The sequence below is a fragment of the Brassica napus genome, chromosome C4 (genome assembly GCF_020379485.1).
Source record: "Brassica napus cultivar Da-Ae chromosome C4, Da-Ae, whole genome shotgun sequence".
Classification (NCBI taxonomy): Eukaryota; Viridiplantae; Streptophyta; class Magnoliopsida; order Brassicales; family Brassicaceae; genus Brassica; species Brassica napus.
Window position 1 is genome coordinate 54,757,680 of NC_063447.1, and position 17,848 is coordinate 54,775,527.

The 17,848-nt window shown below is 38.6% G+C and overlaps 1 protein-coding gene across 2 annotated transcripts; it reads left to right on the top strand.

The window, feature by feature from the left end:
- Positions 1–65: 65 nt before the first annotated feature.
- On the top strand, positions 66–1,638 carry LOC106406024. Of its 2 annotated transcripts, XM_013846609.3 has the most exons (6): positions 66–239; positions 328–584; positions 696–1,048; positions 1,129–1,203; positions 1,284–1,403; positions 1,498–1,638. In XM_013846609.3, exons 2-6 carry the CDS (start codon positions 332–334, stop codon positions 1,501–1,503), a joined length of 807 nt encoding a protein of 268 aa, XP_013702063.1. In that variant the 5' UTR covers positions 66–239; positions 328–331; the 3' UTR covers positions 1,504–1,638. The 2 variants fall into 2 exon arrangements, with proteins under 2 accessions (XP_013702063.1, XP_048609959.1); XM_048754002.1 differs by having other exon boundaries at positions 1,284–1,638.
- The last annotated feature ends 16,210 nt before the right edge of the window (positions 1,639–17,848 follow it).

Genomic DNA, 17,848 nt, shown 5'->3' on the forward strand with positions numbered 1-17,848 from the left:
AAATAATTTATTGTATTTAGATATATGTATTGTTGTGTTAACAAAAAAAAAAAGTATATGTATTGTTGACAAAAAGAGAAAAAGGAAAAGATTATTTATGGAAGGGTCGGCGACAATTGGGCCACGCGTATCGGCCCAGAGAAAGCAACCAATATATATACATCCGCTAGACCTTCTCTCTCTGACATTCATCCGATCCCTCGCTTCGCTTGCTCATCGTTTGCCGTTTCAGAATCGAGGTCAGTGATCATGATTCAACCTGTGTGAAATCTAATCTCTCGTCGTCGATTAGATCTAACTGCGAGATTTACGATGTTGATTTTGCAGGGGAATGAACCAAATCGAGAACATGGCGACGCAGAAAGCTATTGTGCTATGGAACATCAGCAGCTGCCCGATTCCAGATGGTCATGATCCTCTTATGGTGGTTCAGAGAATACAAGCGGCGGTGGAGAAGTCCGGCTACGTCCGCCGCAACGGTGAGATCTCGATCACTGCCATTGGCGACAAACTAACAGAGGTCCCTGGCGAAGACGTCATGAGGAGGCTCTCTTCCATCGGAATCGCTCTTAAAAACGGGGACGGTTGGAATCTTTCTTCCTTTGTCTGTGTGTATAATCCAATTAATTTGGATGTTAGTATTTAAGATTCAGCTTTTACTTTTTTTTTTTTTTTTTTTTTTTTTTTTTTCGCAGAATATCAAATGGATTTGTATAATTGGGCCGACGAGAACGCTCCTCCGGGTACTATGATGCTCATAGACGGTCATGAGCAACTGGGATGGTTAGCAGAAACACTTTCCGAGTTTGAAGATATGGGATTCAGAATTCTTCTTGCATATCCTCACCGTGACCCAGCAGCCACACCCTTTCCGTGTAAACAGTGGGATTGGGCTGCCTTGTTCTCAGATGAACAGGAGACGACAACAACAAGCCTTGTTGTTAATTCCAGTGTTAAATCTCCCTGGTTCTGTGAAGTATGCTTTGTTGCTGCCCCAAACCTTGAAGATTTCACCACCCATCTCAAGTCTGTAAAACATGCATATGGTGTACGCATCTCTCTCTCTCTCTGCTTGTTTCAATACAATACATTTTGCCATTTGCCTTATATATATATGTTTGTATGTAGGAGTGGGACAGGCACGCTAGTAAAAACAATGTGGATCGTACTGACCCTGCTAACCTGCCGTTTGGTCTATCAAATGTATGTGTTTAAATCATCTATTCTCGCCTCAAAGTTGATGATATCTACAGCCCTCTCTAACACTGATTTTTTCACTGCAGGAGTTGGACTTGCTGCTTAATCAAGACATGGTTAGACGTCAGATGTTAACGTCAGGGCGCAGGCGCGGGCCGCTCGGCCCTCTTAGGCCTCGACTCACATTCAACCTAACCCATTCCAAGGCAAGTTGACATTTCTTTTCCTTTTCTGAGTTCCAGCTTATTTACTTATCTATGAGTTTTGATTTTACCTTGACATGTTTTTTCATTCTAAAAGTATTGAAGGAACATTTGAAGAAGAAGCTGGAGTGTGAAGGAGAAGAAGCGAGGACTTTTATGTAATAAATAAAATTACTTACTACTGTGTTATCTATTGTTAAACATCGCAATTCAGTTTTTTATATTTGCCATTTCCAAAGTATGCTCTCACAAATACAAGGTTTTCAATACTCAGATGCCAACTCTCTAGAGCTCTAATAAACACTTGTGACAAACTTTCCATAAATGTCTATGCCCCAATATAAGCTAATGTACACAAACTAGTGTTAGTATTATCAGATACAACCTTGAATTGAGAGCAGCGGTAGTCTCTCTCCCCGGAAGATATAAGGCTCTCACAATATTGCATCAACAGACAGCCCTCACAGAGTCTGAAAAACTTTGAACATACATACACGAAGCTAATAGTTGCTACAAAAAAGCCTCTCTCACCAAGAATCCTAATTCATATATCACGAGAACCAAAAGAAGAAGCTACTCCAGGGGGATCATGATGAGCCTTCGTACTGCTCCTTCACAGCTCTTACTTCGGTTTGAACGAAGGGTTTGAGACTGAATATTTCGTGTGTATTATTAATCATCAAAAAGGGTTCTTTATATAAGGATTACAAGATAGAGATAAATGGAAAGAGTACTTATCCTAATCCTACATGAAATAGGAAATCTACTAAATACATAAAAGGAAAGATGACATCTAATAGGAAAAAGGAAAGATGGTTTCCTTTTCTCTCTAAGCCGCCTCTCTCTCTCTCTCCTGTAGTCGGCTCTCTCTCTCTCCTCTTGGACACGGCCGTGGTTGGGCCTGGTCGTGGCCTGATAGGCCATCTCTTCTTGTCTTGGTTAATGGCAATCCACATTGTTCATAACACTCCCCCTTGGATGCCATAACCATACAGGATTTGTAGTATGCTTAATGTTGCCTCATTAAAACCTTATCAGGAAAACCCAGTGGGACAAAACCATGATGAAGGAAAAAGAGTACAACACGCACTACTCCCCCTGATGTGAACCTCGGTGTAGGTTCTACATACTACGCATCTTGATGCGTGATCTATCTTGTCTGTGTAGGAAGGGAGTAATCGGCCAGTTTCATTACTGCACCGTAATTAAGACCACTTAGACCTCTTAGGTCGTTTCTCATGTCCTTTGACATTGAGTGTCCCGTTTAAAACATGTGTGCTAAGCAATGTGAACCACATTGTCCTCGGGAATCACATGTTGGTCTTTGCAAAACGTGTTTGCATGTATTCATGATTCAGACGTGATCATCTACTTCTATATTCTTTACTTTTGGTTAACTATGATAACCATTATGCCATGTTTCAATCTGGTCGATCAATGTCCAGTCCATAGACCACGTCCATACATGTCCACTTATTAATCTTATGAGTGTTCAATGATTATTGCTTTGAGGTTTTATAATCTCTTATCATGGCTCTTCGGCCGAACACACTCTCATGTATCTCACATGTGGACATCAATTTCTTTGCTTTATGTAATGTTTTATTCCTTGCGTTCATATCTTAATGACGCCTAATGACCTTAGGTCATAGATCTCATAAGCTTTATGGGCTACAATACTTCTTTGGTATCCGACAGATTAGATATCTCCTTTTTAATCTTATGACAAAGCTTTATGGAGTTCATACAGCAGCAGACCATTCTGCTATGCTGGATCCTTAAGGGATCTAATGTCGGATTGCAACCTGATGGTTGATCTTTAGTTTCTATTAGCCCGTGACCAAGAAGAACGGTCAGACGCCTTTTAGGTCTAAAACCGGACGTGTCTAGAAAATCTGGACGCTCTTTGCTGAAGAGCTGGACGCCCTTGGACGGACAGAGTCGGACGTCTCTAGTTTGAAGGACCGGACGCTCTCAGCCAATGTGCTGGACGCCTACAGATATGTTTTGTATCATTCTTCTAACCTCTTTTAGGTTTAGTATAAGCACAAGGAATTTCTTTATAAATTCTCATATGTATATGGACTGTTATTGGATTGTCTTTTACACAACTCAAAGATCAATGATCATGTGTGATCAATTTCTTTTATATACTTTATGCAGTTGCTTTTGCTTCAGTCCATGAATCAGCTTAGGAACAAAGCTGTTCTCTTATCTTATCTTATCCAGTGATCCATATGTTGCTTACTACATTTAGTGTATCTATTTTCTTTCTTATGACCAGACTTGGTTTAATATCGAAAATCTGTAGCAGCAATCACCACATAGGAGTTCATCTCCTTATAATCTGTTCCTTTGATCTCTGTGAGTACCTTGTGTAAACAAGCTATGATCTAATGTTGTTAATATGAAGACATAGACACTCTAGGCCACGTGATCATGTGTCCTCTCTCACGGTTTCTTTATCTCACAAGATCCATCTATTTCACTGGTTTATCAGATGGCGTTTCTGTATATGTACATGGCCAATACGCTCATCTCTCTTTAGATACTTTGAACCTCCACGTTTATCTTTCTATTCTTTATAATCTTTATGATTCTATGATTGTATGATGAGTACTCATTCGTGGGTACATGATCCTCGCTTATGTTCAAGTGCTATTCTCTTATGTATCTTTATACAAATGTGTGTGTCGACACTTTCATGTGATTCCACTATGTTCCAGACATGATCTGATCACTTTGAGATTTCATTATCCAGGACCTTTGTTACCTAGCAGCTTGGCGTCCCAAGACTACTTGGTTTGGTACCTTAGATGTGTAGCTGGCCAGCCTTTATCTCTATGTCTGATATGGTTTCTCTTATCATGACTTCGGATCTGTCTATGCACCTTTTCTTTCTATCCGAGTTTCTTTACTCTTATGGAACACTTGGTCTATCTTGCATAGACTCTATAACAACTTGATTATGTCTGTTCTAGGACTTTAAATTTCGTTTGGTGCTAAGCTGGTCAGTCATTCTTTTCGGGTCAGTGTCTGGCATTTCGATTAGCTTCTCAATTGGCTATCTTTATATTATCTTTCTTTGGACGTCTTATATCATAATGTATAGTCCGAGGATCTTGCCAAGACAATGATGGTTAAAACCATTCTTATCATTCCTTTACTCTTTCTTTATCCAGCTTATAATCTTTCTCCTTTAATGTTTGGATAGTCGGATCCATTTGATCATGCAATCTGTACTTGGCCACTATTTTAATCACCCATGTTTTGGCTTAAGCTTTCTTTGAATTCGGGGAGAAAGTAATACTCCTATCCAACATATATTTCCAATCCTCTTCTGAGGTTCCATCTTAGACGGCACATATATGTATGTGGTGGTTTTATCTCAGAATCTCTTAAGATGGCTTGTCTGGTTTTAATGACCCGTATTCATTCTTTAGATGGGAATATCTATGCTCACTTATATGGCCTGATGCTTATTATCATTCTGTACATGTATATTCATAATGTCCCCAAGCATATAGGTAATGGCCGAACCTTTTATAGTAATGGCCTTTCCGGCCGGTTATGGCCTTTGCGGCCAGACCGTTGTCTCTCATGGTCTCTTCGGCTTCTTTGGCCGAGTCATGGACTGTGTGCGGACAAGCCTGCACTATTCAGACAAGTCACGGCCAAGTCATGGCCAAGTCGTGGCTAAGCTGTTTATAGGTGATGGCCTCTTTGGTTTGGCTGTTTGTATCATGGCCTCTCTTTGGCCTGGTAATGGCCCTTTATGGTCTAGTAATGGCCGAGCCATATATCATGGTGTTTAGACCATAGTACACGAACTTGTAGTATTGATCATGGGTTTATCCTCTCTCCCCCTCATGACCATACTATAAGGTCGTGGTGCTTTGGGATAATTAAGCCTAATGAGTTTCCCTATGTGTACATGTTTCACAACGTGAGATCTTTACGGGATAACTTTGTGCCTTTTCAATATTGATCTTTTGCATCAAGTTCTATACTAGGATGGCTAATCCTATCATGCCATGTAAAATTTCGTGGTGTTTCTCAATATGGTCACCACATCTCTTGCCTCTTATCATACTGATCCTTAGCATATTATAAATCAGTAGAGATCATCGGTATAGTCTCGACCACTTTCTTTCAAAGGTCTTAGGCGTTTTTATTCTTAAAGATCTGAAGGAACTTTGTTACCTTTCTTGCCCATTGTTTCTTATTTGGAAACCATTCATTATAACTTCAATGGACCACATTTCTTTGGGTGTATATAATGCCTTATAGGCAAATGCCTTAGCCATAGTTTCCTACTAGGCTTTCTATACCATTCATGATTTCTTACTTGGTTTTATGCCCTTTAGGCAACTCTTTAAAACATTCATATGTTTAAGTAAGATCAGGCAAGATTTAATAAACTTAAAACCAATTCCATATAAATCGTGAATGATCCTTAGGTTAAAGTAAACACGAATGCAATCATAAAGCAATAAGACTAGTCGTATCGAAATTTGGTCCTTTTGAAAATCAGATCAGTATAAGTGGCGAAGCCTTTTATTATATACTGTTGTTACAGTATGACTTTCGACACATGGAATGTGGAATAGGACTTCTCTAGTAACTCTTCCTTGGTTACTACTTCACCACAAAGTCTCAGCATCGAGACTGTCTTAAACAAGACTGAGTTGTACTCATCCATGACTTTGTAATCCAAGAATCTTAGATTCTTCTAGTCATTTCTACCCTTTGGAAGCAACACCGTTTTCTGGTGGTAATTTCTATGCTGTAAAGCATCCCAAAAGTCTAGTGGATTTTCTATAGTGATGTACTGATCTTTTAGACCTTCAATGAGATGATGGAATATAATGCTTATAGCCCTGTACCGATTCATTCTCATTGTTGTCCTTGGTGATTGAATCACCAAGTCCCTTTTCGATATCTGAGTCACATTGTCATTTAAAATTTAAGTTCACAATGTGATCATGTGGCCGCATGGTATTTATCAAGCTCGGCCACAAACAAGTCTTACGCATCTATGAAAACAATCGATCATAATATGATTAGGATTGTTTTAAAACTTGAATCTGAATCTTGTTTAAACTAAAACCCTAATCTCGAATTTTAAAATTCCTAAAGGCCTTGAAACATTAAATCTCTCATTACTTAAAGCTTGAAAGATTGATTTAAAGATTTTACATATTGAATGAGAGTTAGGTTGCTAGATTGTTTAATTCTAAAACCTAATAGATATGCAACTAAGAAATATGATTGAATGCATCTAGATCCCGTTTTGTATATGGCCGTGTGGCCTAATACATTGTTCACACTTGCGGCCTTGTGCCCTTGATTGATTAAAAGCCGTGTGGCTTAGTGAATATAAAAGTGACCGTGTGGCCTAGTATCCGGATGGTTATATAAACCGGATTGCATCATGAACCAATCTTTAGGATTGATGTATCACACAAAGATGGCCGTGAGGCCTAAGCATCCCAATACTTGACCGTGTGGTCCAAGTATCATAGAGAGACTTATGAAATCATATGCACTGATTATTTTGAATTGGTTGCATTCTAAATCAATGAATTGATTGATAATATGATTTTAGATTCCGAGATTTAAACCCATGGATTATGCCATTCTAAATCTCTTTGGAGATAATTATCTAGAATTGGAAATGAACACTTCAATTGCCCTGAAGTCTAAAGGACTCGGGAAATGTATCATTGAAAGAAATGATGAAATTGAAAGTGAAAAGTTAAGAGCCATTACAATAATGCGCCATCATCTCACTAAGGAACTGAGAAATCAGTATCTACATATTGAGAATCCTCGTGACCTTTGGACAAAATTAAAGTCCAGATACACTATGGTATTATTACCAAAGGTCAAACATGAATGGATGAGTCTCAGATTCCAAGACTTTGAGACAATGGCCGAGTTTCACTTTGCCTTGTCCAGAGTCGTGTACCAACTGAGATTATGTGGAGAAGAGGTAACAGATAATGATTGTCTATTCAAGACATACTCCACATTCCATCCAGAAGATTTGTTGTCAAAACATATCTACATAGAAAGAGGTTCTACCACTTACAATGACCTGATCTCTTGCCTAACGGTGATTGAGAATGACAAGGTACTAAAGAAAAGCAGTGAGATGAAATATCCTGAGGAAATGGATCAAGATGAATCCAAGGCAGCCGTGTCCAATGCAATAGATGGACAGGCCGGCTTATCTATTTAACTAAGAGGGATCTCGACATTTTATTTTAAAGTCCTTGTTTTGTGATTTGCTTTTAACCTACTTGATGGTTCACGATTTTATATATACAATGGAATTGGTTTTGAATTCATTGTCTTGCCTGATCTTACTTGAACATATAAATGATATTAAAGAGTTGCCTAAAGGGCATAAAACCAAGTAAGAAATCATGAATGGGTATAGTAAACATAGTAATGAAACTATGGCTAAGGCATTGCCTTAAAAGGCATTATACACACCCGAAAGAACATGTGACCCATTGAAGTTATAATGTATGGTTTCAAAGTAGAAACAATGGGTAAGGAAGGAAACAAGTTCCTTTAGACTTTAAGAAGAAAAACGCCTAAGACCTTGAAAGAAAGTGGTCGAGACTATACCTATGATCTCTACTGATCAAAACTATGCTACAGATCAGTATGATAAAGAGGCAAGAGATGTGGTAACCATATTGAGATAACACCACGAAATTTTACACTATATGGCATGATAGGATTAGCCATCCTAAAGTCTAAACTTGATGCAAAGATTGAAAAGGCACAAAGTTATCCCGTAAAAGATCTCACGTTGTGAAACATGTACACAAAGGGAAACTCATTAGGCTTAATTGTCCCAAGCACCACGACCTTATAGTATGGTCATGAGGGGGAGAGAGGATAAACCCATGATCAATACTACAAGTTCGTGTACCACTATGGTCTAAGACCATGTTATATGGCTCGGTCATTACTCGGCCATAAAGGACCATTCCTCGGCCGTAGAGGCCATGATACAAACAGCCAAACCGAAGAGGCCATTACTCGGCCGAAGAGACCATGTTATAGTCGGCTGTAAATACCATCACCTATAAACAGCTTGGCCACGACTTGGCCATGACTTGGCTATATATAGTGCAGGCTTGGCCGCACACAAGCCATTACCTATAAAAAGTTCGGCCATGTAAGCCATTATCTATAAGACTAAGATTCTAAAGTCTATAAGCTTGGAGACATTATGAATTGACATGTATAAGAATGATAATATGCATCAGGCCATATAAGTAAGCATAGATATTCCCATCTCAGATTGAATACGGGTCATAAAACCAGACATACACCATCTTAAGAGATTTTGAATAAACCACCACATACATACATGTGCCGTCTAAGATGGAACCTCAGAAGAGGATTGGGAATATATAAGAATAAGATCTTCTCCACGAAATAAAAAAGACCGAGAGCCAAAACATGGGTGATCAAATAGTGGCCAGGTACGGATTGCATGAAACAAATGAATCCGAATATTAAAGGAGAAAGATTATAAGCTGGATAAAGAATGTTAAAAGTACGAATGGTTTTAACCATCATTGTCTTGGCAAAAGATCCTCGAACTAGAGATTATGATTTAAGACGTCCAAAGAAAGATTATATAAAGCTAGCTCATTGAGAAGCTAATCGAAATGCCAGACACTGACCCGAGAAATGACTAACCAGCTTAGCACCAAATGAATGTCCTAGAAGAGACATAATTAAGTTGCTATAGAGTCTATACAAGATAGACCAAGTGTTCCATAAGATAAAAGAATCTCGGATAGAAAAGAATGGTGCATAGAATACAGATTCGAGATTATAAGAGAAACCATACCAGACATTGAGAAAAGGCTGCGCAGCTACACATCTAAGGTACCAAACCATGTAGTCTTGGGACGCCAAGCTACTAGGTAATAAAGATCCTGGATAATAAGATCTCAAATCTATAGATCATGTCTAGAACATAATGGAACCACATGAAAGTGTCGACACACACACACACATTTGTATAAAGATACATAAAGTTATAGCACTTGAACATAAAGAGATGAACGAGGATCATGAACCCACCAAAAGAGTACTCATACAATCATAAGAGATCATAGAGATTAGAAAAGATAAAACGTGGAGGTTCAAAGTATCTAAAAGAGAGATGGGCGTATTGGCCATATACATATACAGAAACGCCATCTGATGAACCAGTGAAATAGATGGATCTTGTGAGATAAAGAAACCGTGAGAGAAGGCACATGATCACGAGGTCTAAGAGTGTTCATGTCTTCCTACTTAACAACATTAGATTATAGCTTGTTACACAAGGTACTCACAGAGATCAAAGGAACAGATTATAAGGAGATAAACTCCTATGTGGTGGATGCTGCTACAGATTTTCGAAATTGACAATGGTCTGGTCATAAGAAAGAAATTAGATACAAATGATGTAGTAAGCAGCATATGGATCACTGGATAAAGATGAAAGAACAGCTTCGTTCCTAAGCTGATTCATGGACTGAAACCTAAAGCAGCTGCATATAGTATGTAAAAGAAATTGATCACGCATGATCATTGATCTTGGAGTTGTATAAAAGACAATCCAATACAGTCCATATACTTGAAATTCCTTGTGATTAAAAGAGGCATAGAATAAATCTATATGGGTGCCCGGCTAAAGGCGTCCGACCCTTTGGCTAAAGGCGTCCAACACTCCGACTAAAAACGTCCGGCCCATCGGCTAAAAGGCATCCGGTCCTTATCCCTTGATCACGGATTAGTAGATCAACCATCAGGTTGCAATCCGACATCAGATCCCCTAAGTAAGGATCCGGCATAGCAGAACGGTCTGCTGCCGTATAAACTCCACAAGGCAAGTAGTGGACACTTATAGACGAGGTCTATGACCCGGTCATGATTCGGACAGATTGATACATGGTCGATGGTAACCATAAATCGCCAAAGTAAAGAGCAATTGATAGTAGACGATCACGTCTAGACTATGGACACATGAAAACACGATTTGCAAAGACCAAATAGTGATCTCTGAGGACAATATGGTTCATATTGTTTAGCACACATGCTTTACCGAGACACTTAATGTCAAAGGACATGAGAAACGACCTAAGAAGTCGAAATGGTCTAATTACGGTTCAGTAATGAAACTGGCCGATTACTCCCATCCAATACATACAGGAAATATTACGCACCAAGATGCGTAGAATGTAGAACCTACAGTAAGGTTCACATCAGGGGGAGTAGTGCGTGTTGTACTCTTTTTCCTTCATCATGGTTTTGTCCCACTGGGTTTTCCTGATAAGGTTTTAATGAGGCAACATGAAGCGTACTACAAATCCTGTATGGTTATGGCATCCAAGGGGGAGTGTTATAAATCATAGAGTGGATTGCCATTAACCAGGCCCGGACCGAGACCGGCCCAATACCTAGAAGATGGAGAGATGGCCGAAGCCCTAGAGAGAGGAGAGAGAGAGAGAGCCGACTTTGGGAGAGAGAGAGACGGCCAAAAAGCTTAGAGAAAAGGAAACCCTTTCCTTTTCCTAGTAGATGTAATCTTTCCATTATTATGTTTAAGTAGTTTTCCTAATCCTAGTGTGTTTAGGTTTTGGATACTTTCCATTTATCTCCATCTTGTAATCCTTATATAAAGGAACCCCCTTGATCATTAATAAGAACACATAAATATTCAGTCTCTAAACTCTCTAATTACAACACGTTATCAGCACGAAGATATGTGCAAACCCCATCTAAGAAAATGTTTAGGTTGCTCTGTTTTGCCATAACGATAATATTGATATCACTTGAATTTCATTTAGTTATATAGAGAATGAAGTGATGATTTTTTCCTTGCGTGTTTGAAAGCGCTAGTAAATTGATGATTCCTTCCTTTGAAAACAAGTATTATTTATCTTTTGTTGTAAAAGAATGGGGAATTGTCTGTGTCTTATTAATGAACAATAGAGGTTCCTTATATAAGTATTGCAAAGTATAGGAAAAAGTAAATTATCCAAAACCTAATAAAACATGAAATAGAAAAAGATCTAAAACAGAAAAATGGAAAACGTCCTAAGTCTAAAGTCGGCCAAGGGATAGGCCGACTCTCTCTCCTCGGACGCCGACTCTCTCTCCTCTTGGTCACGGCCACGGCTGGGCCTAGACATGGCTCTTGGGCCTTCTCTTCTGATCTTGGTTAATATCAATCCACTCCATGATTTATAACACTCTCCCTTGGATGCTATAACCATATGGGTTTGTATCATGCACGACGTTTCCTCATTAAAACCTCTCTAGGAAAACCAAAAACCCAAGGTGGGAAAATATGGAAACCGTAGACAGGAAAAATAGTACAACACATGATACTCCCCCCGATGAAGGCATCACTGAAGATCCTTTAACTGGCGCATTCCTATCTGATGAACCAGCTTCCTGAACGTTGAGGTCGGCAGAGACTTAGTGAACAGATCGGCCGAATTGTCACTGGACCAAACCTGAACCACTTCAACTTCTTTAGCCTTCTGCAGGTCGTGGGTGAAGAAGAACTTAGGCAAGATGTGTTTTGTTCTATCTCCCTTAACGTATCCATCTTTGAGCTGAGCTATACATGCTGCATTGTCCTCATAGATGATCGTTGGTTCTTCCTTTTCCTTTCCCACGGCCAAGCCACTCTCCTTTAGGATATGGCCGGTCATGTTCCTCAACCACACAAGCTCTCGGCTTGCTTCATACATGGCTATGATCTCGGCATGATTAGATGATGTTACCACTAAGGTTTGTTTTGTGGACCGCCAACTTACTGCAGCCCCACTGTGTATAAACACGTAACCTGTCTGAGATCTAGCATTGTGTGGCTCAGATAAGTACCCAGCATCTGCATATCCGGCCATGTTCTCTCCTGGCCGATCGGTATAGAACAATCCGAGGTCGGTTGTTCCTTGCAGATATCTGAACAGATGTTTTATTCCGTTCCAGTGCCTAAGTGTCGGACATGAACTGAATCTAGACAGTAAACTCACGGCAAAACTAATGTCCGGTCTTGTATGGCTAGCCAAATACATTAAGGCTCCAATGGCACTTAGATAAGGTATTTCCGGCCCGAGCATATCCTCGTCCGGCTTCTTTGGTCCGAATGGATCCTTCTCAAGGTCTAAGGACCTCACGACCATAGGACTTGACAATGAATGAGCCTTGTCCATATTAAACTGCTTGAGTATCTTTTCTGTATATGTCTTTTGATGCACAAGGATTCCATTTTCCACATACTCAAATTGCAGTCCCAAACAGAACTTAGTTTTTCCTAAGTCTTTCATTTCGAGTTCTTTTTTTAGACATTCGACCATTTGGGAAATCTCTCCAGGGGTTCCAATTACATTCAGGTCGTCCACATAGACAGACATAATCACGAAGCCCTTGCTGTCAAATCTCTTTATAAAAATACATGGACTTACTGGATCGTTCTTATAACCCTCTTTCATTAGGTACTCTGATAATCTGTTGTACCACATTCGACCTGATTGTTTCAAACCGTACAAGGCTTTATTCAGCTTAATAAAATGCTGTTCTCGAGAACCTTTCTTATCTTTGAGCTCAATACCCTCTAGAACTCTCATATGAATTTCATTATCCAGTGGACCGTACAGATACGCAGTTACTACATCCATTAGGCGCAGATCAAGCTTCTCTTTCACGGCCAGACTGATCAAGTATCGTAATGTAGTTGCGTCCACCACAGGGGAATAAGTTTCCTCATAATCTATTCCTGGTCTCTGTGAGAATCCTTGTGCTACAAGCCGTGCTTTGTATCTCACTACTTTTCCTTTCTCATTTCTCTTTCTCACAAAGACCCATTTGTATCCCACTGGTTTGACATCTCTAGGTGTCACGGTTATAGGGCCAAAAACGCCTCTTTTCTTTAATGATTCTAACTCCACGTTTATAGCTTCTTTCCATTTGATCCAATCTGATCTTTGCATGCATTCATATATGGACGTGGGTTCTAGATCCTCATCTTTTTCCATGATCTCAAGTGCTACTTTATAAGCAAAAATATCATCGACGTCGATATCATTTCTGTTCCATTTCGTTCCAGACATTATATGATTTATAGAGATCTTTTGATTGTCCGGCCCTTGTGTCCCATGAAGTTCGGCGTCCCGAACCCCATCATTTGGAACGGTCGGATCATTTGGTGTGGCCGGCTCACTTGGCTCGACCGTCTGGGTCGGCTCGGCCGGTCCATCAATGTTCTGGACGGTTTCCTTGATGCTCTCGGATCCAGCAGCTCTCAAAGTTTCCATAATAATTGATTAGGGTTTCTGATCAATCTAGGTTCTCAGATTAAGTTATACCTTTGTTTGTAGGGGTTTAGAACCGGACCTCCTTTAGAGAGAGAAAGAGGACGAACGGATGCAATCGGGTCGCGGATGGGACGATCGCGGGCTGGAGGCGTCTCGGCTGCGAGCTGCGCGGAGGTCGGGTCGTCTCGGGTGCGATCGCGTCTTCGGGTGTTGATCGCGAGATGGACGGTTCTTCTGAGCTGAGAACGTGATCTGAGAATGTCTAGGATTCAAGAGGGATCAACTGAGTTCTTGGATGAACTAAGAACGTGATTAGGGTTTTAGGTGTGGTCACCGGTTTTGGCTTTTAGGGTTGAGAGGTTTCGATTTTGTCTCAGGGATCTAGAGACTATCGTGCTGATAACGTGTTGTAAAAGAATGGGGAATTGTCTGTGTCTTATTAATGAACAATAGAGGTTCCTTATATAAGGATTACAAAGTATAGGAAAAATGAAATTATCCAAAACCTAATACAACATGAAATAGGAAAAGATCTAAAACAGAAAAATGGAAAATGTCCTAAGTCTAAAGTCGGCCAAGGGATAGGCCGACTCTCTCTCCTCGGATGCCGACTCTCTCTCCTCTTGGTCACGGCCACGGCTGGGCCTAGATATGGCTCTTGGGCCTTCTCTTCTGATCTTGGTTAATAGCAATCCACTCAATGATTTATAACATCTTTCCTTTTGCTTCCTTGTAGTATCCGATACTTGGGGAATGGAGAAGAGAAACTTTAAAAGCCTAACTTCGATACATTATGCTGAGAGTCTGAGACGATCCTTGTTTTCAAAATAAGTATTTTCGTTGATTTATTTGTTTTTGTTTATTTTTACTCTTACTATCATTATTCATATAAATCATTTGATAATGCAAGTTACTTTTGTAATGTTTGTCAATTTTAAAATTTATTAATTGATTATTTTTACTAAAATGATTCAAATTAATTGTGTTATTACTAGAGTGACTCATATTTTTTGAAAATTATTAGAATATTTTTCAGGTCGAAATTGCCCTTATCCATAGTTTTAACAAAAAAAACCATTACTAAAGTACCTTTACCATTTGATCGTCGGCAGATTTATTTTCAAAAAAATAAATCTATCAAGTAATAAATCTGTTTATAAAATATGTTTAGAAAAAGAAATCTACCGTTAAAATGGTGTCAGACTTTTTAGAAACGTCAGATTTGTTTCCACGGTAGAGTTAATTGTCCGATTTGAATAGAAAACAGTTTTTTTAGGATATATCTGGCGAATGAGGTAGCAGATTTGTTATAAATGGTAGATTTGTGTGATCGACTTATTTTCTTATGTTCAACTTATTTTCTTATGACAGATTTATATATCCGACTTAAAATGGTTGGTAGACTTTTTATTTTATGTGGTGACAGACTTCTTAATTTATGTTGTGGCAAATTTGTTGACGGAAATCTAGGTTTATGTCAACCAAACTTAATTAATATTCAATTTCGAACAGGTTTACATTAATTTCAAATCTGGTTCATTTTTAAGTTAATTAAGATCATAATTAGGTAAATTTTTGGTATCGGTCGTCATCTTTTTCATCTTCTTTTCTTTCTTTTTCTTTCTTATCAAGTTGCTCCCTTTCATACTTGTAGCTAAAGAGGAAACTAGATATAAGAACTTTGTGAAAAAATCATACATAATTCTAAACACATGTTCTCTTAAGTGATAAGTATTCGATTTAGTTTGAGACTGGTCATTAGATTTCATTTAGGTTGGTGCTAAATTTGGTGGTATTACATTAGATTTACATGTTGGTCATTTGTCTTTGGTGGTACATTACATTTCATTAAGTTTTTTTTGTTTTTTTTTCAGAAGTAGGTCTAAACAAGCCTTTATATACATCTGAGATCACACAAGTGAAAGAAACCACATACAAACCTTATACATCCATCCGAGAAAAAGTAAAACCATACAAGTAAGACATCCCCACGAAAGTAACAAAAACCTACCAAATAATACATTCATCCAAGTTAAACGTACTAATAAAACTACTAAATAGAATGATCCAAATTACACGTCCTACAACGGTTAAGATAACATAAAAGTACATCCAACAGCAGCCAGACATTCAATGTACTTCATCTTTCATCTTCAAAAGTAAAACACTAGAATTAATGGAAAACCAGTATTGTGCTTTTTTTTTCCTCAAATTGCAGAATATTAGTAAGATAGCTTTGAAAACACAAGACGTTCCCAACTTATAGGAAATAACGAATTCTCTTAGGACTCACAAGATCATATACAAAGAATGTATTGTCATTAAATAGCACAGCTACACGCCCTCGGCTGCGATCTCCAGCAACAACATGTGAGAATTTAGTTCTACGTACTTCATCTCTGTGACTATTAAATGCAGATGACTGTCCAGTTGTTACATCCCACCATCTTATGTTTCCTGATCTCTCCCATAACCTGAAAAGAGAGAAAAATATGATTTCCAATGCAGCACTTCAGTTGCAATGTCGTTGCCGTCAAGATACTCACGCTTCCATCATCAAAAGCTGCATACTCTTGCTGGTAGCAAGCTGTCAGGAAGCCGCAGAGTACGAAGCTGGGAGCGTTCACTTATCTCTGCCAGCTTCGAAACCTTAATCAAACCCAATGTCATAACCAAGCTTAAGAAAAAACATAATCAGTCTCTCAATTTCAAAGTCGAAGGAATGATGAAATTGGAAATTAGGGTTTTCGAAATTAAACATTCAATCAAACAATATTTGTTAAAAGCATGTAATAAAAACTTGGAATTGCATAGATTTAGCACTTACGGTTTCAATTTTGTCAATTTAAAATCGAACCCAAATAGGAGCTAGGGTTTTCGTGAATCAAAGGGATGACGGCGACTTGAGGAAGACGTGACGAAACGGATGTCGGCTGTGACAGAGAAGATGTTGTTGGGGTCGGAGATGGATAATGAAGAAACCGACTCTCGAGAGGAGATTACTCCGACTTCGGTCGTTCTCTTTGAGGTGTTAAGAGAACATAAATTTTTATTAATTTTAATGGAACTTTTGTGTTAATGAAGTAAAGGATGGTTTTGATATTATAAAAAAAAGAAGTAAAGGATGGTCTTTTGGTAAATTTGCTTGTTGCTTGTGTCATTCTAGTAATTACAATTTTATATGAATTAGTCTAGTAATTCTTAGTATAATTGGAGTCATTCTAAGTAATTTCTCTATTTTTTTATACCAGACTTTAGAGAGGTTTATACTAAAATATGTATCGGAAGGAAACGTTTGTTCGAACTTTTTTCTCTTCAGCTTTAATTTTACGGAAAATTTGACCTCATGTCTATAGCAAGTAGCAACCCAGAAAAATAAGATTCTAACCATAGCAGCTCTTAGGGTACGATATTATGCATATTTTATGTATAATGCCCAAAATATCCTACTCTGTGCGTGAGAAATTGTAGGGTCCACCGTTTCTTTACTTTTCGATAACCTATGGAAACTTTGAAAATGACTCCAATTTCTTATTGAGATGAAGGAATCAAGGTAAGTCCGGTAAGATTGAAGAGCGTGGTAGTCTATCTCAGAACTTTCGAAACCATCCCACTGTGTATTACATGCACTTACATTGGAACCACCGTTTTTCTTATTTCTTTTTGCAGATCCAATTTTAATGATTTTAAGAAGATGAAGAATAAGATGATTGACTGGAGAAGATAATGTATTATATTCTATTTTATACTCACAGTATAGTATGTTAAGATTCTCTTCTTGCTCTTTGGCAAACTATATCGCCTTCTAAGTCTTCTCCTTCACTACTCCACTAGCTCCATTGTGTTTTTCTTCAGCACCATCGCCACTCATTGCCATCACAGAGTCAGATGCTGGATTGCATTTGAGAAGTAGAACAATGCTCTCTATTAGTATGTTTAATTATATACTATTGTAACAAATGGAATAGAATGCAAAGTCAGAGAAATGTTAAAAGTTACGCTGAAATGCATCGTCTGTTTAGAGTTCTCTAAAGATACAAATTTATATCTAATGCGCACAATTTCTTTTCATGAACAATCCATTTCGATGAAGAATAT